Source organism: Pantherophis guttatus, chromosome 17, assembly GCF_059756535.1.
Source record: "Pantherophis guttatus breed Tessera chromosome 17, ASM5975653v1, whole genome shotgun sequence".
Taxonomy (NCBI): domain Eukaryota; kingdom Metazoa; phylum Chordata; class Lepidosauria; order Squamata; family Colubridae; genus Pantherophis; species Pantherophis guttatus.
In genome coordinates, this window is record NC_142079.1 from 1,546,932 (window position 1) to 1,562,763 (window position 15,832).

General features: G+C 42.3%; 1 protein-coding gene across 1 annotated transcript; it reads right to left on the reverse strand.

Moving 5' to 3' along the window:
• Nucleotides 1-2,925: 2,925 nt before the first annotated feature.
• BCL7A (BAF chromatin remodeling complex subunit BCL7A) lies at nt 2,926-15,799 on the reverse strand. The gene is made up of 6 exons (XM_034428780.3): nt 15,399-15,799; nt 9,287-9,368; nt 8,091-8,187; nt 6,989-7,156; nt 5,812-5,933; nt 2,926-4,876 (listed from the first exon to the last, which is right to left on the reverse strand). The coding sequence occupies exons 1-6, from the start codon at nt 15,488-15,490 to the stop codon at nt 4,802-4,804; spliced, it is 636 nt and encodes a 211-aa protein (XP_034284671.1). The 5' UTR covers nt 15,491-15,799; the 3' UTR covers nt 2,926-4,801.
• Nucleotides 15,800-15,832: the final 33 nt, after the last annotated feature.

The following is a 15,832-nucleotide window of genomic DNA, read 5'->3' on the forward strand; positions in this document are numbered from 1 at the left end:
AGCCCCCCACCCCAAAAGGCCAGTCCTGGGGGGAGGGGCAAGCACAGCCTCCCCCATTGGGTGGACAAAGGACCCCCCACTCCACAGGGGTTTATCATCTCCCTTTCAAGCTCCCTGCAGCCCATCTCAGGGTCCCCCCTGGTCCCCCTGAAAACTGGGGAGGGGGTTGCTGAGTGAAAGCTTCGCTCTGAGGGATCCTTTAGCTCTGAAGCCCCTCAATCTCAGCTGGCCGTCTATGGAGGGGAAGCCCCTGGTCCACTTGCAAAATGTGGCCCTGGGGATGGCCAAGACTCTGCAAGGTCAAAAAAAGAGAGAATTTTTTATTAAACGTTTCTCAATTTTTTTTATTTCTAATGCAGTACATTCTGATAGAACCCACTTCAAAGCATTTGGGGGGGGGGCTCCCTCATTCTCAAGAATGCAAACGGGTCCTTGGACCTGTTGGTCTAAATGTTTTCTACCCAGAAAGGTTTTTTTCCTTCCCCAGCTGTCCCTGGGTGGGCTGAACCACCTCCGTTCCCCTCCCTCTTGTGCCTCAAGACCCCCTGTGCAAAAAGGGGACCCTGCCCAGGTTTCCAGACAAGCCCTCCTGCAAATGCCGCCCCCACTCCCAGGCTTCCAAAATTCTACAGGTTTCAGAGCAAAGCAGAGTAAGATATTTTACATAAAACTCTGCCAAATAGTCACTCGGTGAGGGATGGGCGGTTTCTAAATATCACAAATAAAAGAATTTACAATATTCAAGGGCAGAAATGTTATCGAGCAGGCCGCCGAACAGGCAATCCTCTCAGCAGAAAGGGGGCCCACCTATAATTAAATAAACGATCACGCTAAGAAAACTCTTGACCCACGGAGGCGGGGGGGATGGGGGGGAAACTCAAGTCACCAAAAGGGACCTGACTTTTTCCAAGCTCGACGATATTGGAGCCCGACGACGGTCGTAATGAAAAAGCGTCACACGCTGAGATGTCGGAATTTTTAAGTTTTTATTTTTCTAAATGAAATCATTGTACATTGTACAAACCATAGCTACTGATGGAATAAATAAGTGGGAAAAAATTGTATTGCTGTACAACACACACAAAATCATTGAAGGTGGAGGGGGAAAAAAACCCTATTAGGTGTTTCTTTTTTTAAAAAAAAAAAAATCAAGGGGAAAAAAAAAAGGAAACCCACAAAATCCTTTACACCTCGCTAGCGGGCCTCGAGATACCGTATAAAGAATATCCATGTTTCAGGGTGAAGAAAGTGAGCCCCTTGCGGCACCCATCTCCCACCCGCCCATCAAGCCAGTCCGTTTTATGCTGCCTCGTTATTTCGTTGTTCTTAAAGTGCCCGCACTTTTTTGGAATGTTTTTAACAATTCTTCCCCCAAAACGTCATGAATTTCAGAAACAAACAGTTCAGCTATAAAAAAAAATATTAATCTGCCTGCTCCTATAGCTTCCATCTAGAATCAAAGTCAGTTCATTTGCCTTGCTAGCTTATGTCTGCCTGCTTCGAGGGCCAAATAACCAGAATGTAGGTTAGGAAGCACGTTTCAACTCTTTGCACTGTATTTCTGACTAACGCTGGATATGACCCGTCACGATGGGGACGCTGCACAATTCACACACCCCTCCCTCCGCGGGCCTGGCGGAGGACTGTGTTTTATTCACATGAGAATTTCCAGTCACTGTGATGCAAAATCTCAATACCCCCCCCCCCCAAACTTAGGATCTGCAATCAAAACCAGTTGCTGAAACCGAGTCCCAGTAAAGGCAGACCAAGAAGCTGGATCTGGGACCAGGTCTGAAGAGATGGAGACCCTCCCCACACACACCCTGAACAGCTGGTTCTGAACCCTAAACTTTCCAACGGTTCAAAGCGTGAACAAGCTGCACGACCGAAGGGCCTGTCTGTGTTATTAGGCACTTCGAAAAGAAAACAAAAACAAAAACCACAAAACACTATCTAGACACCATCGTACAATTCTGCATATCTGGCCTGTATGATTTCCCCCTCCCTCCCCATCTGGTGCACACAGACATTAATAGGAATCATTTGTACAACTCAACTCTCTCAGCCTTTGTTGGGGATAGAGGTTCAAATCACCATTCGAGAGCTCTGGGAATGCTGGTTTGGGTTGGTTTTTTTTTCTTCTTCTTCTGAGCCGTGGAAGGACAAAATGACCGCTATTCTTTCAAAGTTAACTCCTGAGCGTTTTTTTCCTGCTGCAGAATTCCATCTCAAGTTCACGGAAAATCGGCCGCAATAGGCCACGGGAGAGATCAAGAAGCCAGTTTTATCACTACACTTTTATCAAATGTCAGCAATGCCAATAAGATCTTTTCTACCAAATGAAATGGTTGAGGTATTTTAGTGCTATTTTTATATATATATCTATATATCTATATATACTTTATCCGTTTAAGTACAGGATTCAGCTTTGAAATTAAAGAAAAAAGAAAAGCCTACTTGCTTCCTTGGAAACTGTAAAAAAAAAAAAAAACCACATTAAAGCACAACCACAAAAATCGAAGCTTTTATAGACAGCGACTATTGGACAGGGTGGTTTCAGAGCCATGGACCGTTTGAGTGATCAATTAAAAGCTACATAATTTACAATTTTTTTTTAAAGTTCAAAAAATATATTTGTCTATTTCATAGATCAGTTGACGTGTCCCCCCAAGAAAACCCCACAAACCCTGGTTAAACATGGATGTCATGTCCATACTAACTGCGATTTAACCAGTCATCGCCATGTCTGAAGCAGATACACCAATGAGAGAAAAGAAAAAACCATATCACTTTAGCATTTAATTCTGCATTATTGTGCAAATAATAATGTCTCTTTCAGATAATTAAGGAATCTGTGATCCAGGCACAAAGAGACTTTCTAAGAAGCACACTGCTGTCGTGAATAATTTGCAAGAAAAAAATTAATTTTGATGAGATGCAAATATTTATTTCAACACAAAAATGAGATCTTCCCAGATTTGAATGCATGGCCTCTTTCTATGCATTTAACGCCTCTACAAACATTGGATGGAAGGTCAGAATTGACACTTTCACTTCGCCCAACCTTTTTTTTTTCCCATAATTAATTGCAAATGCTATACAGTAGTCAAAACTAAAACCATTTTCACCATTGGAGAAATCAGAAATACGTATTTTTCAAACGAGCAATTATTAAGGGAAGTGTCTGGATTGGAAGCTTCTTTTTTTTAAAAAAAGCCACCCACTCATTCCACTATAGCAAACTACGCGTAACTGTTTTATAGTTGTGACAAAAAGCATTTGTTCTCATGTGTTGCCTTTTACGTTTTATAAGCATTTCTCCTAAAGGCAGAGAATATTCCCACTTACCCAAAGGAGTTGTAGGAGCTTATCCAGGCCTTAAGTGTGCAAATCTCCGTGTGTAATCTAGCAAGTCCAGCCGCAACGTAGCCCCATTGGAAAACGACAAAGTGCAAATCTGTTGCGAATGAAGCTGTGTTGATTTCACAAGATTTTTGCCCCCAGCAACTGGCATAAGAGCACCCCAAATGTGTAAGCCACTTAGCCCTTTTCAGCTGCTACATTAAACCAACTTCTGTGGCCAAGTCAAGTGTGCACGGGACACAGCTGTCTGAACGAGATTCCGAAAATCACAAAGCTGTATTTACAAGCAGATCTTGAGACAAAGGAGCCTCAAGTACACAAATGTTGGACAACAGTCAACATCTTGTGAAAGAACAAAAGGGTGAAATCCAGTTGAATCTTTAAAAATGATTGGAGAATGGATCTATTCAAAACTTGCACCTGCCATTCAGTTTGAATCCATTTGTAACGAAGCCACAAGAAGGCTCAAATACGGATTTCCAGATTCAAGTCCTTAAAATGCATAATTTGCTTTTGTAACCAAATAAACCCTAATTTAAGTAAACATCAGAAACCAGTCGATCAATTTTAAGAAGGCTACATTGGGCAGCCTTGTAGATGCATTATTCCACTACGAAAAGTCTGTAAAACCAAGAAAGGGGGGGGGGCACACAAGGTAGTGCAGGAGAGATTTACTTACTTAAAACATTTATACTTGAAACGCTGCATTCAAAAAAGGAAGTGAGCCCTGGAGGTACAGGAAAATCAACATCATCGGTGAGCATCCACCCCACCCTCCAACTGTGAAAATGGCTTCTTAATTTCTCTCATGTTATCTCTTATCAGGACAGTAAGCACCAGAGTATTTGTTTAAAAAAAACAACAATGGAACGTATTTTATATGGCATTGTACAAACAGGCCACTTTGCAAAGGAGAAATTTGCAGAATTAGCCCTGCTTTGTTTTTTTTGTTTGTTTTTTTTTTCCATTTTGGGACACAAGGCACACACACACAAAAAAAACCCCCAAAACAAGAAGAGACATCACATCAGAACAGTGAACTTCACATGTGAAGAGAAATACCTGACCTGTACCATTCTTAAATATCTTATAATGTTAAATAGAGAATGGGAGAAAAAAAAATACATCAGCAGCATAATTGTAATTCTGACATTAGAAACAGTGCGTCGACCCCTCCTGAGTGTTTACTCTAACCATTTCGGAGACAGTAACTTAAATGCTCAACAGTTTTGCTTCACAGGGAACAAAAAAAGAGTTTTCAGTGTCTGAAGAGATTTAAACGTTTGCTTCGTTTTCCTTGGATTTTCGCCTGGTAACTTGGAAAGTTTATAGGAGTTCCCTCCTCATCCAAGAGAAGAAGATGCTTATGTACGGTTGTTCGACAATTTAGCCCATTGATGTACCTTTACATAAAAACCGCCCAGGAAAAATCTAAAGTTTATATTTCATCCATATTTTGTTGAGAGGGCGCCTCCACTTTCATCTTTTTAGGAGGTGGCACTCCTTCAGAGTCCTTAATGCAGGGAAAGAGGGAGAAAGGGGGGGGGAGAATTAGCATTAGCAACCAATAAAATCAACCGGTTATTTTTTGTATGTCAGGACAAAAATAAATAAATAACATCACTATTAAAGGGAACTCTTCAGTCCGACCAGAGTTACTTGTATAATTTTCCAAATCGCAGGACTTATTTCTGTACATCACCACACCGGAAGGTCATTGCGCACAGCTATTTGTGTGGCTCTTCTCTCTATATCAGGGAAGCAAAGCTGGCTGAGGAATTCTGGGAGTTGAAGTCCACAAGTCTAAAAGTTGCCAAGGTTGGAGACCTCAGCTCTATATAACAATGAGTATTTAAAGAAATCTCTGAAAATTCTCAAAAGTGTATCAAAAGAACATCTGGGAAACATACACTCTGTGTATGTGGGCTATAAACAATCCAAGGGTTATACATTTCTTGTACTACAGTTGCTGGTGCCACGTTTAAAGATTTGAAAGAAAGAAAAACATTTCATCCTTATAACTTAATCCAATCTTCATGTTTTCTTATTACAATTTTAAAATGAAGAAAACCGGCAGAACTAACTGATCAAAATTGGTTCTCTTCCCTAACTAATCTTCCCAGTTTTTTTAACACTCAATATTAGGAAACAGAGCACACTTTAATCCAGTGTTTCTTAACGTTGGCTACTTTTAAGATGGGTGGACTTCAACTCCCAGAATTCCCCAGCCAGCAGGTTGTTTTTCAGCCTCATCGCTAAGGACTTGTCAGAGGGGCAACAAATACTTCATCTCAATCAGTGGGTCAGGAAAGCCCGGTTTTATTTCAGGCAGCTGATTGGCTAGGTGGTTGTCTCAAGCTTCCATGGATTTAGAATTACAGTTTAAGTTTGAAACAAGAGATGCAAAAAAGCAGGATAAAAATGAAGAGGCATTTTTTTTTTTGTTACCTGAGAGTTTTTAGATGTCTCTGTGGTTGTGTCATTTTCCGCTGAAGGCTCTGTTTCAACTTTCTCTGAACTGTTGATGGAATTCTCCATTGAAGACTGTGAATTCTGTTCATCAGATGCATCTGGGGGGAGGGAAATGGCAAGAAAACAGCTCTTCAAATCAATCGACCTTCTGGTGCTTTCAATTCGCTTCTATCACCAGATTAAAGAGAAATTAAAGAGAAATTGGCTGAGTTTTGCTGCCACTGCAGTTCTGAAGACACTTTTGCTTTGTTCTTGAAGGTTGGACATACTTATTCTAAAGATTTCTTTTCTGCAGGACAGCAAGGAAGAAACAAAAAATTGCCAATGGCAAGCACCAAGCACTTTAAAAAGAAGTTTTTAATTAAAAATAACTTTTAACTGAAAGGCTGAAGCTGTACTTTTCATCTAATATAAATGCTCACAGATCTTTTTCCTTAACCAGGGGATTTTTTAAATATAGAATTCAGCTGACTAGAACACTTTTGAGCCACCACTAGAGGGATGTATAGTATTTCAGACAATGTGAAAGAGAATCAATGTGATTGAAAATCCTTTGGAAAGATTTGGACAGTGTTTCTGTGAGATGCAAGGTGTGAACCTAACTCCTTTTCAAGCCTTCACAAGCTGGTAATTTGTGATCCAGAATTCAAAGTCCCAATAATAAAGACAAATTGGCATGCTGGACAAAGTTCCTGTTGTGTCTTTCAAGATTTTTTGGGGGGATGGGGGAAAGAAAACCAAACTGCTTGGTAAAGGTAAAGTTGCCAGGGTTGAGAAATCTAATCACTTAGGAAGAGCTATTGTGAAACTCCATTTTTAATAAATTTCCCGCTCTTAAAAATCCAGCTTGCTCTTCAACCTGATCACTAAGTAATTATCAGAGGGACAGCAAATATTTGATCCTCAACCAGTGGCCCAGGAGATGCAGCCTCCGTGACTCAACTGATGAAGAATACAAGATCAACTAGTTCTCTTTTAAGAATAAAGAAGGCATTAAATGGAGAATCGGTTTCCAGTGTGGTAGAAAGGTGGGGGGCTGCTTTTAAAGAGTAGAGAGTTAAGATCAAGAGGTGCTCAGCTACAAAACATAGAGCAGCCTGTACCATGCACCTTGCCTACCAACTCTCTGCAGGGAAATGGTCCCCATCGTTACCTTCTGAGCCAGCTTCTTCTTTTGCATCCGTCAGAGTATCGTCCGACTTTGAGCCAGGACCGTCTACCTGCCCTGTTGAGTTCTGCTCGGGCACAGGACTTGAATTGCTGCTGTTCTCCTGCTTTATGGGGGAAGCATCAGCTATAGAGCTCTGGTTGCTATTGTCATCTGCAAACAAGAGAGATCCACTCAGTGAAAGAGGCTGAAGATCAGCATGCACAAAATCCAGGCCATGAGGTTTCGACCCCACACGATTGAGCACCACGCAAATCTGCATTTCACAAATTCACTCGATTAAAGCAAAAATGCGGTGCCAGTTCAGACATTCAGTGTCCAAAGGGCTTGATGAACAGAAGGTGACATTCAACAGGTTGGCCCTGATAAGGAAATTGTCCAGGGCACAACTGCTGACATCACAGTATCCACTCGGGCATTTGCTGAACGAGGCTAAGAAAAGCTACCACTCCACCCGTTTATCCTCTCGGAGAGACATCCAGAAGGGAAAATTACAGATTCAACGGAGGGTAACCATGGCAACATGTAATGACTCAATTTAAATGTTAAACACGTGCTTCAGGGGAGAGAAAGATCTTCATTTTTTCAGGTTCAACTTTATCAGGCTAACCTCCTCTTAGATGAGATGAACATTTGGAAAACTTTATTTTTAAAAGGCCCCCAAATGCAATCAGCACGAAGCTACAGTCACACAAGGGACAAGATGCCAGATCCCAGGGGATTTAGTTCCCCATTTCTCACCACGCTGGTTACTGGGCTTATACTTTTTTTTGTGGGGTGGGGTGGGGGGCAGGGCAAAGAAACACGTAGGGGTACACATTTACATATAAAAGACCAAATAAAAGTCAAAGTTTATTTTTTTTTTTTATTAGTTTATATAAACAACTTTTTGGATTACAGCACTATGGAAAAATAAAGTGCCATAATGATCAGCAGGAGACTAGTTAGCCTCAATGGTGCCTTTTTACTCGGCCCCTTGTCAGTTGCTTCTCTTCAAAGCTAAAACTAAGATTGCTCCTAAGGAAGGTTTAGTGTCTCCCGCTATGCTGGCTGGCATCAGCAGCCACCTCCTCCCAGCCCCACTCACCGTGCATATCCATCATCCCAGGGGATGAGCTGTTTTCGGGGGTCGTCACCTCAGAACCGCACTTTTCATCTTTGCCCTTTTTCTTGTTCTTGGCTTTCTGAGAGGTGGGAGAGGAAGATGGTAAGTTTGGGCAGGGTTTACATTGAAAGTGAGGCTTTTCCACTGAAGTCTGAGCCCCTAAAACCGCCACTCTTGTGCAGATCTAAACCACCTTGTTGCTGGCTAGTTTGTCTGCCTTTTAAAATTTAATTTGAAACAGAAAGGTGTAAACGTTTTAAAAAAGGAATATTGACTATGATCATTACACAGCTTCAAAAAAAACCTACTTATGTTTCGGCTTCTTCTTTCTACATGTTCATTTATGACATTCGCATGTTTATATACGATGCAGTGCATAAGATGAACTTTGGTCTGAAATTTGTGTCTTGTCTACTTGTTATCAGTTTTTAATACCACTTATTCATATTCACGCTAGTCATGATAGTAACTGGGTCAATCGGGAACCACAAACCTCGCTGGGTACGTAAGGGCTTCTGCCCACCCCCACTCCCACCCACCCTCAGCGCCATTACGAAAGATAAAGCAGCAGAGAAAGACAATAGCATCCGTTGTGTGTATGTGGGGGGGAAACATGCATGAAAAAGGATGCGGCAGTTTCAATTAGAAGGTGACGTAATTGGTCTTCTAAGAGAAAGTGCCAGCTGCACCACTCTCAATACACCAAGCCTGCTGAGCGGAAAGAAAACCCAGATGATCGCAAGGGACTCTCGCTCAGAAATAAGAGCAGGAGGGTCAGGCAATGTTCCACAACAGGCAAACACCATCACCATCAGAGGCAGATGGCAACATGACAGACCCTGACTTAATATTGAGGATGTCTGTTTTGAGAGGCACCTTGGCAGGCAAGATGGGTGAAAAATACAACAGCTGCGCCTAGGTGCGCAGTAATGTTTACTGGTCTAAGGTAACTGCAAAGACAGGTGTGCTGAACTCTTTCATATGTCATCGGCAACTCCCAAGAGGCTGAGCTGAAAAGTCTGGCTTCCCACAAGAGAACTGAGGGTTCATTGCAAAGTTTCACGTAAGACAAATGTTTTAGGAAAGGACGCTTAACATTCAGTACGATGCTATTTACGCTGGCAAAATAGTCGTTTTCTCTAAACTTTCATACGAGTGGGGTATCGTGAAATACTCACATCATCTACTTTGGGCTCTGTTATTGGCACCCATTTGTAGATCCTAAGGGATGTGTCGCCAACTGTCACCCATTTCTTCTCCCTAGAAGGTGGCAAAATTATAAACATTAGTTACAGGGATAGTCTCAAAGCCTCTGTGCAAAACGCAGGCAACAAAGAGAAGAAATGGAATAAGCCTCACGTCTACAGAGGGAGGCAAAAGGACATAAAGCAGGAGGAACTTAAGTTACAATTTCATAAAATAAGGAGAAATAGTCTTTGATTTATGACCACTAGACCAGAATTTCCATTGTTAAGCAAGGTGGCTGTTAAATGAATCTTGCTGATTTTACTACTTTTGCAGCAGTTGTTAAGCAAATACTACTGCAATTGTTAAATGAATCCCCTTTATTTATTAACAGATACATTCATTTCTTTCTCCACTATCCCGTTATTCACACAATTTTTCTGCTGTTTAAATCTGCCAGTTGACAGTTACCGTATTTTTCCGAGTATAAGACGCACTTCGCAAATACGGGCCTGTCTTTGGCCTCCTGAACCCTCCGCACATCACGTTTTTGCCCTCCCTGACCCCCAGGACTCTGCAGTGCTCCGCATGGCCCATTTTCAGCCTCCCGAACCCTCCATGCATCCTGTTTTTGCCTTCCCCAGCCCCCAGGAGGACTCTGCAGGCCAAAAACGGATGTGTTTTTAGCAAAAACGAGAGGCCCGGAGGCCAAAAACTATTTTTTTCCCTTGTTTTCTTCCTCTAAATCTAGGTGCACCTTATAGTCCGAAAAATACGGTACATCTTTTTAAATTACCTTTTTCTTTCCTCACTATTTGGTTTTGTCAAAGACCTATAAATGAGACTCAAGAACATTTCTTTGATCCAAAAAAAAATAAAAAAATGAAGGAAGCAACAAAAAGTGCATCAGGGACTTCTGAGTCTTTGGGTGGGATCACCTACAGCAGTACTGTTGAAATACTAATTTGGGGATTAGAGGTTAATGCAAGCAGCTCTGCTTTATAAAAGCCATTTTCTCTGATTATCTGGCACAAGGTGAATCGTGGTAAACATCTCTTATGCAAACATGTTAACAGACAATGCTAGGAATTTCTAATTTCCTGGATCAGCCTACCACTCACATCAATATCATTTAATCAGATATTAAACACAACCTTTTAACAGGATTTAAATACACGGCTTCCCCAGTACAGTTGGGTTTGCAGATGAAATAAAAGGTATATGATCGCTTACATGTTTCAAAATATACCCAATCGGCATCTACGTTGGGTTAAAACAAATATTTTCAAGATAGGACTTCACATTCCCATTTTACTATGTGCTAAGCAGATAAATCTAATAAAGGGGGAAAGAGCCATCTGGCAAACAGAAGGCCGTACAGCACCACCCTGCCCCCCTAAACTTGGCATTAGAAATGCACATTTGATCCAGAAGAAATCTGTACAGAATGCTTTCCAAGATAAAAGACCCCAAAATTTTCATCTAAACATGCCCCATGGAGATGACACAGTAAATCTGTAGGACTCAACCAGAGGTTGGACTAGTCTAGTGTTAAAGAAGCCACTTTGCTGAAAGCCTTCTTAATTCTTATTAATAACAGAAACTCAAGAAAGAAAGCGACGTATCTGCTCTCAACAGTTGACCTAAAGCAAAAACAGCAAGCCATCCAACATTTCAAAGAAACATTGGCCGCTGAATCTTCTGGGCAATTCCAAAATTGCCAGCATTCACTCAGTATGTTTTCCAGTCACCATGGAAGAACATTATTAACACATTCAATCACTTCACTTTTGGGGTCTTCAGCAACTTCCTAGACCACCAGTGGTAAAGTCCTAGCTTAAATATTTCAGGCTTCCGGGCTATCCATACAAAGCAAAGCTTGCATCATCTTTGTCTGAGATGATGCCAGACAAAATCAGGTCATCATGATGAGCCCACAGTTCATTTTAAATTAAATTCCCCTGTTGATGGTTGCAATGTGTCAGGTATTACACAAATCACATACATCGTAATGATTAAGCTCCATTTTAGAAGGGGACAAAAACAGGCATAAGGGTTTTCTTCTTCTTCAAACTGGATTTCTGCTTTACATATGATAGACTGTCTTGGTTTACACATCATGATAAAATGCACTGTTTATTTATCTGCTGTACATTATCTAACTTGCAGGAATGATAGAAATGGCTGTTAGTGGCTGTAGGTGTTTTTGCTGTTTATCTGAAATGAAGTCGAACACTGTCTTATTTTTAAATTCTCTGTATTTAACAGGAATATTCTGTCACAGATTTTATTTCAAAATACACTATAGATGAGTGTTTAAAGTAAGCATCTAAAATGAATTTTTAGAAGGAGTTAGGTCTGTTCAATAAGTTTAAAGAATGATCTTGATACACCATCATAAGTAATCAAACCACATGCTTTGTCAATCAGTATGTAGAATGTATGTAGTTGGGGTGTTTTAAATTTATTGGGCCAAAATTTGTTTAATTCTTTTAAAAATTTTAAATTTTGTATGTGATTTTTTTTTATTCTTGGCTGTTCACCGCCCTGAGTCCAGCAGGAGAAGGGCAGTATAAAAATTTAATAAAATAAAATAAAATAAATAATAGAAGGATACTGGGAAAAAATACATGAGAAAATTTATGGTTTGTTGGTTCCCAAGTTTTCAGATAAGTGAACTGTTGCCAGATATAAATATTTCCCATGAAGGATGTCTGTTATACAGTATTGTGTCTTCAAATCCATTGCCTTTAACTTTTCCCCTGAGAATGACTGGAATTATGAAACAATAATCTTATTTTGGATCTGTAAAGCCCAAGCCCTGGAGCTATGAAACATCTCTGATTGCTTCTGCCAAGTGAACAAGAAATAGTGGCAACAGCCCAAACTCTAGCTATATTAATTAGGAAGTCCCAAGGATTTCCCCCAACAAAATGAATATACACACAATCCCCAACTCTTTTACGTTGCCACCCAGTTGATCAAAATAATTGGAGGGGGAACAAGAGTTGCCCATAAACTCATCACTCCGCCTGTAATTGTTAAAAAATATTTTCTAATTATTACAAATGGAAAATTCATCACCTACAAAAAAATAAAATAAAGAGAGACTCAAGCACTCCACAATTTTAATTGCATCTAAATACAGCTTTGATCCAAGCAATTCTAACACCTACCATACTTGAACATCATCTCGAAAAAATACACACTGACTTATATTATACTTGTGGAAATGTCCAAGTACCCAAAAATCAGTATAAGCCACTACAGGAAACACTTAAAATTCATCATGTCCAGCAAGAAAATGAAATGATACCATATCACAACTTCAGAAGTTGTTCACAATTTTATGCTTGAATTTCTGAGTAACTGAAGGATAGGCTTCTTCAGTTCTGATTTAATCACATTTTGTATTGCCTGGAATACTTGGTACACGTTGGCTTCCATTGTGCTATTTAACACAATAGCACGTTTCTATAGCTAGCTTTAACTTTCAATGCAATTTGATGAAGCTTTAATTTCATGCCAAAATTTCCACTTAAAAATACCGAAATCGGAATGTTGATGTTCTCATCAATTCATCATTATATATTTACAAGCAGATAACTGGTCTTTTGTCCTCAAAGAAGACAAGCAGAACAGTTTGGTTGACTTAGGAAGAAGTAAACCCAATGTCCCTGTACGCACAGAGAATTTCCTGGCTTGAACAATTTTTTCAAATGTCAGACTCATCGACAATCTCCTTTTGAAGGAATTGAAGCTACTATACTAGGATCACCTGCTCACGGTTACTATAGCAACTGAAAACACTAGCCAAAAGTTTTCCCCGGTTTGTTTGTTAAGCAGAAAGAAAGAAAGATTGGTATATTTTTCTTCCCTTTATGGTGGGGAATCAAGTACCATGCAAAACCAGAAAAGCATCAAGCATTGTCAATTCTCTCCTGCTTCTAAATGAGCTCATTGACTGTTTTTCTAGGTTGAAATTTCTCTATTGAGATGAGGGGGAAAGTACCTTGATTCCTTGCACAACACAAGATTGCTCTCTCGATTCAATTATATTTTTTAAAAAATTTTAATCAATTGTCCTGTAAGAGAAAGTGTTTCTCTTAAGATCTACTTGTTTTTAACAATCACCTAGAAAAATTGCTATTTAAGAACTGGAATCAATTGTGCAAGGCATAATGCAACTGAATGAAGTTGTTTAAACTTCTCTTGAAGAACATTTTAAGATGTCATCTGATTCAAAAATACCAAACTGCACAATGATTGCTTATTGTGTCTGAATAACCATTTCACTGTATTATGTTTAATTATGCCATACAAAATTCCACAATAACAGTCATACAACCTTTCTCAAAAGCATGCAATTGTTACAAGCTGCAAACATTCAATAAAAAAGGATGGATTTATCAAGGTTACAACAATTTAATTGTATCAGACAAACTCAAGTAGCCTCTTTCTGGTTCTGCTCAGAATTTAAATCAACAGAACAATACAAGCAAGCAGTTTTGACTCGAAGCATAGAATTAAAAAAGAACAAAGCACTTCTCTAAAGAATATTGCACCATAATACTTTGGACATTTTACAGAATATCCTAAGCTAACAATTACAGAAAAAAAATATGGAACAGGACATATCAGAGAAACACACCCTGAAGGCCTACGGCAGGTAGCAGAACTACTCATAGAGAACGTAGAGAAGTCACACCTTAATGACTAAGTATGTCTTGTGTGGTGAAAACCGCACCTTCACTATTCAGCATAGGCAGCTGAGATGATCCCAATATACCTGGGTGGTACCCTCCCAGGCCAAAAAAACCCTCAAGACTGGGGTCCTTGGTGCGCTCCGATTATTCTTTTGCAGATATTTCATGACTCAACTAGGGAACATCATCAGTGCTAGAAGTGGGGGGGATAGTTGCGGAGAGGAGGACTGTGGGATCCTTAGCACTCTCTGAACTTGGTTGTCTTTTGCAGACATTTCACAACCCAACTAGGGAACATCATCAGCGTACGGGTGTGTGAGGTTTGCTACATTCTGTCACACTGATGATACTCCCTAGGTGGATAATGAAACGTCTGCAAGAACACCACCAGGCTCAAAGAGCACCAAGGATCCCACAGTCGTGGTCCTCCACCCCGCAAACCCCACTCCCTTCTAGCACTGATGATGTTACCTAGTTGGGTCATGAGACTTCTTCTGCAAGAAAACCATCAAGGACATCACAATGCTTTTCCTCCTTTTCTTTTCCTTCTCTCCACAAACCACACTCCCTCCTAACACTGATGATGTTACCTAGTCGGGTCATGAAACATCTGCAAGAAAACCACCAAGCTCAGGGAGCCCTGAGGACCCCACAGTCCTTCTTCTCTTCTTCTTCCTCCTCCTCCCCACAAACCCTCCTCCCTTCTAGCACAGATGATGTTACCTAGTCGGGTCATGAGACATCTGCAAGAAAACCAAGAAAGGCTTAGGGAGCACAGAGGACCCTTCTCCTTTCAACCCTGAGCTACCAATCTTCTCTTCTACCGGGACCACTATATCCTTCAAAGGCCATCCAAGTGCTGTCCAGCACCTTCAGGAAAGACCCAGGCAGCCAGATCCTGCCCTGGCCTCCCTTGCTGGGACCATCAGCTGGGCAGGAGAGGGAGGGTCAAGATGAGGGCAGGGAGAGCCAAGGGCCAACGACAGAAGCAAGGGGGGAGGGGACAGGGACTCCCACCAGAGGGAAGCCACGTGGATTAGTGGCCAGGTGCGTTGGGGGGGGGGCATGCCACGAGTGGGGCATCTCCCCCCCACCCAAAGGGCTCAGAAAGGGCCGAGGAGGCCGGGAGGAACCGAACCACCCCCCACCTCCGCCCCATCCGGGCTTCCAAAGTGGGGAGAAGGAAAAGAGGCGAAGGAGGACTTCAACTCCCATCAGCCCCCTCAGCCGCGGCCAAGGACCGATGGGAGTTGTAGTCCAGAGCCTCGGGTCGCCGCTCCCGAAGGCCCACAAGAGCCGCTTCTGAGGCGGGTTTGCGGGGGGGGTCTTCCGTGGGGGGAGGGGAGGGACCCCCCCCGGAGACTCCCCCGCCCCTCCCCCCCCGGAGCCCCCTCCTCACCATTTGCGCACTTTCTCGATGGCCGCCATCACCCGCTTGATATCATCCTTGGCGCGGCTGCGGGTCTCGGCCCGCACCGACCGGCCCGACATGCTGCTGAGGTGGCAGCGGCGACGGCGGAGAGACCCGGACTGAGGCGCCGGCGCGCCGGCTCTGCTCGGCAGCTGAGGGGCGAAGAAGGGCAGCAGCCGGAGGAGGAGGAGAGGGAGGCCCGGCCTGGCTGACGGCGGCGCCCGGACGCACAATGAAGCCTCCCGGCCGGCTCCGCCCCGCCTCGAAGGAGGGAAGAAAGGCCCCGAGGCCGCCAGGGAGGCCAGCCGAGGCGGTGGGCGGGAGAGGCGGGCGGAGCGGACTGCGCAGGCGCGGGACACGCCGCGCAGGCGCCGATCCCTTCCCGGCTCGCGCTGATGGGAGGAGGGGTTGGAGGAGGGGAG

Bases quoted from the DNA above. Each gene is read 5' to 3' on its own strand.
- BCL7A (XM_034428780.3), bottom strand. From the start codon at position 15,490: ATGTCGGGCCGGTCGGTGCGGGCCGAGACCCGCAGCCGCGCCAAGGAT. The intron at 9,369-15,398 runs GTGAGGAGGGGG...GCCACCTTCTAG, and splicing joins ATCGAGAAAGTGCGCAAATG to GGAGAAGAAATGGGTGACAG. The intron at 5,934-6,988 runs GTAACGATGGGG...CCCTCCCCCCAG, and splicing joins AGAAGAAGCTGGCTCAGAAG to ATGCATCTGATGAACAGAAT.